The sequence below is a fragment of the Adelges cooleyi genome, unplaced genomic scaffold, assembly GCF_023614345.1.
Source record: "Adelges cooleyi isolate 19-005CV unplaced genomic scaffold, UGA_ACOO_1.1 ACOO_flye_CR_arks_rails_tigmint_CR_PRNA_9, whole genome shotgun sequence".
NCBI classification, from domain to species: domain Eukaryota; kingdom Metazoa; phylum Arthropoda; class Insecta; order Hemiptera; family Adelgidae; genus Adelges; species Adelges cooleyi.
Window position 1 is genome coordinate 871774 of NW_026096579.1, and position 11112 is coordinate 882885.

Below are 11112 nucleotides of genomic sequence, written 5' to 3' on the forward strand. Positions count from 1 at the left end.
TGTTTTTTGTTTTATGGTAAAAATAGGAGAGATCAAATTTTAGTTTTAAATTCACATTAATAAAAGCTAGATAAATACACTCGATAATGAATACAATATAATATATTATATTATTATATAAGAAACCCAAATTTAAAGACTTAGTAATATTTACAACGATTAATACAAACTTAGATTTGTATATAGAACACCTTACAAATAAAAAAATGTCAGTTTTCCTAAATATTATGTCGTAAAGTATTGATGAAAATGCGATTTACAAGCGTAAATTTAAAATTAAATAGAAGTCTTACTCTTAATTAAAGTAATAAAGAAATATACACACACATGACAATCTAATAAAAAAAAATTTTTAGAGGGACAGTACAAGTTAAAAGTATAGTTATAAGTTAAATTGACTTTGAAATTTTGTTAAATCTATGAAAATTTAAGTCGTGTGATTTTTTATGATTCCTGAAATCTTTTGAATGCACAAAACGTTTTTTACAAATGTCGCATTTGTATTTGTTTTCCCAATGGCGTTTCTTATGCTTGATCAGATCTTTGTAGCCGGTGAACTGTTTACGACATAAATCGCAAGATTTCTTACCATTTTTATTGTGCGCCATTTCGATGTGTTTGACTAGATGATATCGCTTAAAGAATTTACTATTGCAATACCCGCACTTGTACTTCGCAAAGCAGTTATATTTATTCATCTCAATGTCGGTGTTATCATCGTAGCCAAAGTAATAATGTTTTGCACGGTGATGCGGCTTTTTTATAGTAATCTTGAATGATTTTATTAAACTGTATGGGTTTTCGTCTGTATTATGAAGTCCTTCAGCACTACTTGCCAACAGACAACTGTTCTTAACATTTGGTTCCGCAAATTGTGTAGACGCCGCCAAAGAAGTCGTCTCCAAACATTTGAACCTGATAAAATGTACAATAATATATTGTTTGTTTGTAATATTCTTAAAGTAGGTAACAACTGATGAAAAACCTAGTTATTTTCTTCGAATCACGGAAAAACATTGAATCATGGATATGTTTCAGCATTACAGGTCCGTAAAACCATAACGATTTCTAGTATCTAAGATGGCTAGTATATTAAAAATATATCAAGTTTCTGGCTAATATTTTAGTGTTTAATATCTGGCTTAAAACAATTCATAAAAATATAGCCTCTTTTTTTAATTTTTTTTTTATGTGCTTTTATTTCACAATATTACATAAATAAACTTTATGTCGATTACATCTGTATGTCTATAAACGAATCGTAACACCGTATTTCAAAATGACCCCCAGCCCATAAACATATCCATGTTAAAAAAGTGTGTACAAAATTAGAGCTATGAAAAATAAAAAAAACTACTTGCTTCCTATTATTTTATTTAACAAAATATTATTTTTAAATATTTAGACATTTTTTTAATGATAATTAAATACCGAATGAGGGCAAAAAAATGGGACTTAAATGACACTAGCGCCTGGACCTCTTGGACATTTTTATTTAACATAACTATAAGAAATTAAAAAAAAAAAACATAACTATGCCCAAAACCGTAACGGGTAGAAAAAAAACCAAATATTTTCTACACAAATTTTGTTAAAAATAAGTTGTTTTGGAGTTTGGTAAAATAAACAGAAAAACTTACTCTTGTTTGAGATGGTTTTCTATATGCATACTTTGCATCTGTCTTTTAATGGTTTCAATGTCATCACGACTGAAACGACAAATACTATAATTATCATAACAATTAAGTAATAATAAAACAATACAAAAAAATCCATTACTTTTTTAGTTTTTACGTTTTATACATTTATTATAACAATAACGCTAAAGCGCAATAATTGTACAAAATTGCAAGGCATTTAAAAGAACAGATGGTAGTTTTATACTGTAATAAGTGACAGACTAAAAGAGATATATTAAAATATTTTCAAAACCACCCCAACTTACTTATTAATATTTGTTGAATTTATGTCAATGTTTTGTATTCCATTTCTAAGAAAATTCATGTTTTCATCTTGAATGTTTTTACCTGACATGCTGAAAAAAAAGTAAACCATTTAATTTTTACTTAATATACGATCTATAAAATAAAATTGCTTAATATAATTAATTGAAAAAAAGTAAATAAGTAAAATCATTTTCTAGACCAATCGTGTGTTTTTAATTATTAGCGTCAACACCTTGATTTTCTATCGATTAAGCCAACACCCATATTGTTATGATTATTTTACCTATAAAACTCGTAAACGCCATTAAACATGTATGAAGTTGTTGTCAGTAGTAAACAAATGTTGTAAGGCACAAAAGACAGTTGAAATAATATATGATAAATTAACGGATTAATATAAAAATTAGAACTTAAGATAATTTCCCAACAGAAAAAGTACTGTATTTTTATTATAGCTGTCTTGTAAAATTACAATAATGTCGTTTACATACTTTTGCCTAATAAGCGTCGACATAATGCACCATCCCTATAACAGCACAATTAACGTGAAAATAGCGCAACAAAATTGTATTAAACTGAAAACTCTTCATGAAAAAATAAAAAGGAAAGGTGTAAGTGATTGAAGTACTGCTAAGGCCATAAAAACCTTTTTTTTTTTATAGCAAACTATTATGAATGTAGGCACGCCCTTTTGCAGTATCGCTGTTGATATATTCCCAAAGTTTCTACTTGGAATAAACTACATATTGTAAGTATTAAACTTAATTTGAAACAATTAACAAAAAACCGTAACAACATGCACTTTAGTCCATAAACAAACGAATTGTCGTCAACTTGGTAGTTTTTTAACTCGGTCAAAACTATTTGTATTGATAATGGTCGTCGCTTATGTAACCGATTTGCTAACACGTCATTTAAAAAGTAAGGATTATAATTAAATAGTCATAGGTATTTAGTTACCTTGTACGAGTCGAGTGTTGACTGGATTATGTAAACGAGTTTAATAATTTTGTTTAATTTTCAAAGAAGTCGTCGAATGAGACGATTAGATGTGAAAACAGTGCAAATGATAATCTTGAATGTAAAATCTAAAGTCAACAAAAGAAAACGCGTTGAATGGTATTAAATTCGATTTAGTTTGTTTACAACAGTTTCCAAACAAAAATGTGTTTCGATTCAATATAATAGTATGGGTTTTTATTTTTTAATAAAATAATATTATGGCCAATATTTTTTGTTTACACATCTTATGAAATTTATCTCTTATCAGTGTTATCTCTTGCGAAAACGGATCAATAACAATAATATTACATTTAAGTTTTAATCATATTTAGTTTTCTTCTAACATGGCGATGCGTTTGACTTGGCAAGTTAGAACTTACACAAACTGAATTTTGGAAATCAAAAAAGACATTAATTAACCATCTTTAATCGTGATATTATAATTTCAGTTTTTCAATACAAATTCAGTACATAATATTGCAATAATTGACGATTTATGTGATGTCATTTGATTCAACGAGATAAACGTATCTGTTCGTTAAACTATGTTAAAGTTCAGCATTTGGCATTCAAATGTGAGTCTGTTTCGTATTTGAAGTGTATAATTTAGTTAACAATTAAAACGCTCAACATTTATCGTTGACACAGTTTTTTTTATGAAAAATGAAAACTGATAATAGGAACAACAATACTTTACTATTGATTTGATTACTTTTTCTATACCATTTCTAAAACTTGTATTAAACAAATTGTATTGATTTTAGTGTTATATTAAGGGCAACTACGAGCCGGAATATTCAAAATGAATGTAAAAAAAATAAGCTTGTGCTAGATATCAAAGAAAATTTGCCACTAGCTGTGCTAATAATTAACTAATTTTCGGACAAAATACAGTCATGCATTTTCAAAAGAACACTTGCTTATCTCACGTAAGAATCACATAATAATATGAACTTGACATCACGAAAAGTTTAAAATATATATATATATAATATGCAATAAACTCAGATGAAAAAAGTTTTTAATAACTAAGTATGAATATTCAAACTAAGTTTGAATAGTTCACTTCTCAGTTAGATAAAATAAAATTTTGACAAAATAAATTCAAAATGTATTTTGCTAACTAGGTAGATACTTAAGTTAATTTTAGTTGGTTATGGTTGGAAAGTCTCCAAAAATGTTAGTTTTTTACTGTTGAACTAATTTACTGTTAAAACGAATTTAATCTTTTATTAATTTTAAATACAAATTAAGAATCATTCAATGGGTTAATACTTAAATGATAAAGATTCAATAATGTCCAGTCTAGTAGTATTATTCTTGAACATTTGTGCTCTTGAGATTGTCATTCCACTTTTTTGCGGGTAAAACATATCTCAGGTAAAATACTTTTTCTAAAAACCTGAGCAGTTCTAGCGTAAAAATACATTTATACAAAATTAGAGATTGATACTTTGTCTAAATTTTGACATAAGCGAATTTTCTAAAAAAGAAAAATTTTAAATTCAATTAGATTCCTTTGAGTGAATCGATAAAAAAATATAACGTATTTATGTAATTATGGATAAATATGCGTCATATAAAATAATCTATTCAGCTTAACGTAAAATGACTCGCAACAATTTGTTGTACGGTTTGATGTAATTTGCACGAGCCTGCAGATCTTCTTAAAATAAGAGCTTGCCTTATACTTGCTTTTCTATTACAGATTTTCACGATGCCTTGCAGGAGATCTCTGGGACTTGTGACTGAAAGAAGAAGAAGGCAAACCGACCGTAGGCAGGAACAACAAACTGCTCGGAAACAACAACTGATAGACCAACGGTAGGGATTTTCAAATATAGTTTGTTTGAAATAATTGTGGTACTAATTATTTAATAAAAATACATTTAAAAAGACACAAGCTAAATTAAAAAATGATCTAACTTATATACATATAAAATTTAGGTTATCAATGCTTTGTATTTTGCTAGATGTCAGTTTTATTGACTATGTATTTTTTTTATTTGTAGTATTAATGAAACGTGGAAAGAGTCAGAAATTAAAATTGGAAATTATGAAAAAGCTGATTGTAACTAACAGGCAAATATAAAATTTGAAGAAGACGAACTACTTCTACTACTAAATCATATGATAACAGTTGTTCTACACTTCTGGATGAATTTTGGTGGAAAACATATGATAATACTCGCACAAGTAATGTAATTTATTAATTAAAATATTTTTTTCAATGTTTGAAATAGTTTATGTTAATTGCACTATATATTTTATTAGAAAAATTATTTAATATCTGGTGTTCTATACTATTTCACAACTTTTGTGTATTGTTTTTAGTATTGACAAAGAGTGCAATGGACAGCAAATAAAGTAGGCATATTGATTGTGTGAAAACTCCAGTATGGGACAGAAGTTGCTGTTGACTAACTACGATACGGTCAAAATATAGTCATTTGTTTGCTATGTGTGTCAAAAGTCATTTATAACTAAACAGCAAATTTTGTGTCATTTTGCAACACCGCACACTTGTACTTCAAGTAGAGGCGAACAAAAGCCAATTGCCAAAATTCTAGAAACTACTATCAACAAACATACTCGAAGAAACAAATACAGCTGCTATGAATGTGACTGAATGCACTGTAAGTAAGCGAACGTGAATTTACTAGTTTAGCCTCAAGTCACATAAGCTCGTGCAGACCAGTGTGAAAATATAAAAGTGTGGTGTCGGCAAACAATGTTCACATTTTCAATGTTATATTCAGTTTAAGATAAGACATTTTTTGTTTTACAAAAATATAAACCTCGTGACAATTTTATTGGTTACATATTGTGCAATATGAGATAGTTAATTATAAATATTTTTAATGTTTATTATTCTATATTTTAAACCTACAAATCACCTTTGTATTAAATAATATTTATAATTTCAATAATAATTATAAAAAAAAAAAAAAAAATACAAATTTTACTTTTATTATGAAACCAGTTTCCGAATTCGGCAAAGGAAATAAAATTGACAAATGTATTTATATCATCAGCGTTATATGTCTTTTTCAATAATTGTATCGACGTTTAGTATACTAAAAAAATATTAAAATAATGAAAACAAGAATTGAAAAAGCAAAAAAAAAGGATGCCAACGGCACGTAGTGTTCCCAAGCGGTCACCCATCCAAGTACTAACTACGCCCGACGTTGCTTAACTTCAGTGATCGGACGAGAACTGGTGTATTCAACGTGGTATGGTCGTTGGCAGAGAACAGTGATTAGCTTCACCAATTTAAATACAAAACTATATCAGTAAGCACGAAGTAGTTGAAGATAATATGGGTAGGTGTTGTGTTATAATATAAAATTGAATTTTTACAAACATTAAAAATTCAATCGCGTCATTTGGGCAATTATTAAATTTTACACTTAAAAAATATGTACTAGTAATAATACATTATTAGTAGACATATGTACCTAATGATGAAAATATAATAATACTTAATATGGAATATGTTATAAATTTTGGACACTATTAACCGTGACAATATTATTTATAATCGTCTATGACATGTTATACCGTGATTAAGCTTCAGTAAAATATAATGTAACATTTTTCTTCAGCATCAAAATATTTACAAAAAAATTTGTTTTTTATGTCTCTGACTACATAATCATTTACCTATACTTAATGAGTTTCGCGAAATGGAATGTGATCAACATCTATTAGTCTAAAGAATGAATGCACCAGTTTTAAGTTTGCTCAAATACTTAATAATCATCTGCGTTATTACTTGTAATTTGTGGCACATTTCTGCTCTCCTCGTTATTATATTAAATTATCAAACATAACGTTTAATATACCTAGGTAATATAGTTGTACAGTACTTGTTTAAGGGGTAATTTTGGAACAATTTAAAACGTACAAATTACGCTGAGAAAACTTCAAGAATTTATTACCTATATTATGTACATATAATATGACGAATGAAATGTATCCCCAGGTGTTCTAGTTTTAGGCTCAATTTTAGCGCAAAATGAACACCTGCATAATAATATATCAGCAGTAAATGTTAACAATAATTAAAAAATATTGTAACAACATTTATAACTTATAACATACAAATAACAAATATAGATTTTCTCAGATATAGTACCATATCATAAGAGAATAATCGACTATAACGATGATTGTCTTGCTAAAACCACAAGTTTTAGTTATTTTGGTTTTATCCTAATACAATTCCGCTTTGAGATTTAATGTTAAAAATGCATTTACATAAGTGTCAGCTGATGTTTAAGATAATAATCCTGCATGATGTATCTTACAATTTTATAAAATATGTAATTGTGTTTTTAACTTATTTTCGTTTTATCCTCATTGTAAAAAAATAAAAAATTCTCCTAATGTGTTGTGTTTCTTATAGATTTATTGACCGTCTGTTGAATAATAATATATAATATTTATTTAGTTTTTTTTTTATTTTAACACTCTAAAATCATGTTTTTTTTTAAGTAAGTAATACTTAATTTTCTTCAACATTTGTGTAAGCATACTATTAACAATTTAATGTATTATAACACATATTCATTCGTGGATAAATAAATATAATTGATTTGTTCTAAAGTTTAATTTAAACAAGTGTTTTTTTTAAGTATGGATACTTTGCCTAGAAAAAACTTAAGCAACACAATATTATTTTGTTCGAACTGAGTACCTACTTTGTGATAGTACAAATTTTGTCGACATTATAACGAATTTCTTTATACCAAAACATTGTTTATACAACAAAAATCTAACACTACTGTCATAACTTGAAACCCAAGGAAAAATATTATCATACATGATTATAGTCTATCGCGATAGACTCATCGGAACCAGGTGAAATTCGGCTTTATTTCATAAAAATGAACACAAAGATTATATAATAAATAACACATTATTCGACTTTTATTACATATAATTGTATTAAATCATTTAATTAAAATATAGTTAGTTTTATAAATAATCATGCAAGTTATAATACCTATAATACATTATGTTATTTTACATGGCATAATCGCAAGGTTTTTTTATTGAATCTATTAACTGCTGTTACTATGGTCACTGCGGTTATGTGTATAAAATAAAATCCTTATGAATTACACAATCCGCTTGTAACGACGCCGAGACTATCGCAATGCACACGCAAACATAAACGCGATCGTACGGGCACGAATTGTTGGATAAAAAAAATAAATAAATACAGTGTGATGCCTAAAACGAATAAACAAAGGTAGTTCGGTCGGTACTCATGTCATAGCGGAATCCTATTTGTTGCAAATGTTTGCTCACGTCTTCCGTGTAATATTTCATTGCGTCCACATAGAAATCGTAGCTGCTGACTCGGGGCAATCGTCTTAGACGCTCATTCAAGACGTCCACGTTCAACAGCGGGCACTCTGGCCGACAGAACGAAGCCATAAAGCCCAGCAAGAGACCGATGAGGTTGTATATTTCGTGCACGGCGCAATCGCGGTCTTCCGGCAAGTCGACGGTGCACAGGAACTTCCGGATCGACCACAAATGCTGGTAGAACACATCCGAGTCGGCGGCACCGCGGCCGATGGCAGAATGCGCGTACGCCAACGAGCCCATCACCTCCATCATTGTGTACGAGGCTCCCGGCAGAGCCCCGGTCAGTTTGTTCCAACAATCGTCGCCGCCGTCGCCGTCGTTCAGCGACGACACGCGGTCACACTCGCCGATCGCATGGATGGCCAACGACAGGAACCAATAGAACTTCAAACCGTACTGGCATCCCAACATCTGCGGGATCTGGTGCAGCTTCTTCCACGCGCCGGGTACGCAATTCGAACCGACCAGCCAGCTTGTATCGATCCAGTCTGCGCCGTTTCGGACCGAGCCGAACCACAAACCGGGCCAATGGCGCTGTTGACAGATGCCTAGCACCAAGTCGAGCTGCCCCGGGGTCAACATCATGGGCGCCGTCGGCGGCGTCGCCGTGACGCCGGTGGCGTTCCGTACGGTTGTAACGACAAACGCGATTAGAACCGAAGCCATTAAATGGCCACGCATTGTCCACGGTCTGGATTCAAGATTTCGCACAGGTTTTCGATTGCAAAAGTTAGTGCCGCTCGTGTGACGCGAAATACTCGAAAACCGTTTGCCTCGCAACGGACGACTCCGGCATAATAATATTATACGTCTTCGTCGAAAATGTCTCATAGATTATTCAAACATCAGTTTTTTTTTTAATAAATTAACACTTTTAATAATAATTTTTAAAGCAATCGGTAACACCACACGTTGAAACTATATCGTTGTTGCACGATTTTTCCTCAATTTATTGATTTTTAATATCTATAGTATTAATTTGAAAATTCAATTTCAACAATACTTTCGCAATTTAACCATAGGTTTTCTCAAAGCTCGGCGCGTGTATACTTGTGCAAACACTACGTCATTAACAGGTGCATTAAACGCATATTATTTATAACCCGACCAGGATTAATTAACTAAAAGCGAGCACATACGGGTCGGTGCATAGTGGTGACCGAGCATGTCGGATTTAATAAGGCTACAGGTACAGGTATTCAGGAATGTATTGGGTATAACTGAAAGTGATAACAATCTCCTTTAAATAAACTCTTCTTTGCAAATCTGTAGACAATAGATGTAAAAATGTCGATAGAATCATTGTAAAGGCGAACATACTCTTTAAATTGTATTTTTATTGATATGGTGTATACGTTTGGAGTATGATGGAGTTTGCAAGATTCATAAACTGTACATTAGTAGCGTCTGTTATCAGCTAATACCATAGGTAAGGGTATTAACGTTTTATAACTAAAAACAGATTAACTTATAATATTGACAGTTACCATACTATAGTTAGCCACAACAGAAGTGGTCAGACGTCAAGTCCTATAGGCAGTAGGCTTAAACCAGTACAACCCAAACCTTGCACAGTATAGACCAGCACAATAAAAAAGCATTATATGTAAGTGAGTAGTAGTAATAAAGAAAGCATTTGTAACCCTGTATTAATAATTAACAATGAATGTATACATAAATTGGTTTAAATTAGGAAAAATAAATAAAAGAATATTAAGTAAAAGACTATTTAAGAATAACAGTCTTGGTCGAATATCCCCGTTCTTTTCTTGAACGGATTTTAGCTTCGATGCGATAGCAGAGATGGTATTGGTTTTACAAAGATGTTTTTTTGTGTCTTTGTTTTGTTACTTTTAGCTTCGATGCGGAGCTGAGAAGGTAATGTTTTTACAATGATGTGTTTTTTTTTTTTGTGCCCGGACCCATGATATCTCGTAAACCGCTGAGCCGATTTCTTCGTGTAGCAACTCTGTAGATCAGAAATCATACCTGGAAGTTACTTTATTCAGCCAAAAATTTAAAAAATTCAACCCTTCCCCATCAAAATCGAGAAAAAAACCAAAAAATTTACACATTTTCAACTTAAAATTACGATGCTCTATAACTTTTTTAAAAATAGTCGAAAATGTTCCAAATTTATATGAATTGTTCTTCAAACATAGTACTATCGATAAACATTAACAAACCAAAAAAATATCATAAACCCTTTCCCTGAGAAGGGATAGAATTTTTTTTTTTTTTTCACTTTTCAAGCAAAGTTTTAGAGATTTAGATCTGAAAATTAGACCGAAGGTAGATCTAAAATGGAACTGTAACATATACAATTTTCTCAAAAATCTGTAGTCAAATTTTTTTTTTTTTTTTTAAGGAAAACCCCAATAATAGGGTAAATTTACACTTTGGCCGTAGTCAGTTTCTAGGTTGCTATGTGTGTGTGAATCAACAGTCAACAGGTAATGGAAATATTTTCATTATATTGTTAATTACGATGTATGGGTAACTGTGACAGTACATTTTTATAGACAAACGATCAACCCTTATCGTATCCACCCTGCACACGACTGAATATTAAATTTTAAGTACATTATTGCTGGTCCCACGATATCTTCTAAACCACTATAACTGGTTTGAACATACTATCCACAGATTCGCATCGAAGCGTTTATTTAGAAGTGATATCACTTTCAGTTATAATAAAATCTGTAGAACTGTGACCTCTCCGTCCCCACTATGCCCCGGCCCCACTGTACTGACATTTTTTTTATTTTTCAGAAAATGTTTC

General features: G+C 30.6%; 1 protein-coding gene, 1 long non-coding RNA gene and 1 other non-coding gene across 3 annotated transcripts; 1 reads left to right on the plus strand and 2 right to left on the minus strand.

Annotated features, from left to right (window-relative positions):
- Positions 1-3176, minus strand: LOC126847025 (zinc finger protein 271-like). The gene is made up of 4 exons (XM_050586990.1): positions 2907-3176; positions 1946-2035; positions 1641-1709; positions 1-915 (listed from the first exon to the last, which is right to left on the minus strand). Exons 2-4 carry the CDS (start codon positions 2032-2034, stop codon positions 390-392), a joined length of 684 nt encoding a protein of 227 aa, XP_050442947.1. The 5' UTR covers position 2035; positions 2907-3176; the 3' UTR covers positions 1-389.
- Positions 3177-3278: 102 nt separating this feature from the next.
- Positions 3279-5839, plus strand: LOC126847031 (uncharacterized). Its single transcript, XR_007686959.1, has 5 exons — positions 3279-3523; positions 3713-3877; positions 4657-4772; positions 4961-5144; positions 5283-5839. It is a non-coding gene; the product is annotated as an uncharacterized LOC126847031 (long non-coding RNA).
- A 240-nt stretch (positions 5840-6079) lies between these two features.
- LOC126847264 (5S ribosomal RNA) lies at positions 6080-6198 on the minus strand. The gene has a single exon (XR_007687017.1). It is a non-coding gene; the product is annotated as a 5S ribosomal RNA (ribosomal RNA).
- Between the last annotated feature and the right edge of the window lie 4914 nt (positions 6199-11112).

Coding starts and splice junctions, on each gene's coding strand:
- LOC126847025 (XM_050586990.1), bottom strand. CDS start 2,034: ATGTCAGGTAAAAACATTCAAGATGAAAACATGAATTTTCTTAGAAAT. Junction 1,710..1,945: donor AATTCAACAAATATTAATAA/GTAAGTTGGGGT, acceptor TTGTCGTTTCAG/TCGTGATGACATTGAAACCA. Junction 916..1,640: donor GAAAACCATCTCAAACAAGA/GTAAGTTTTTCT, acceptor ACATTTTATCAG/GTTCAAATGTTTGGAGACGA.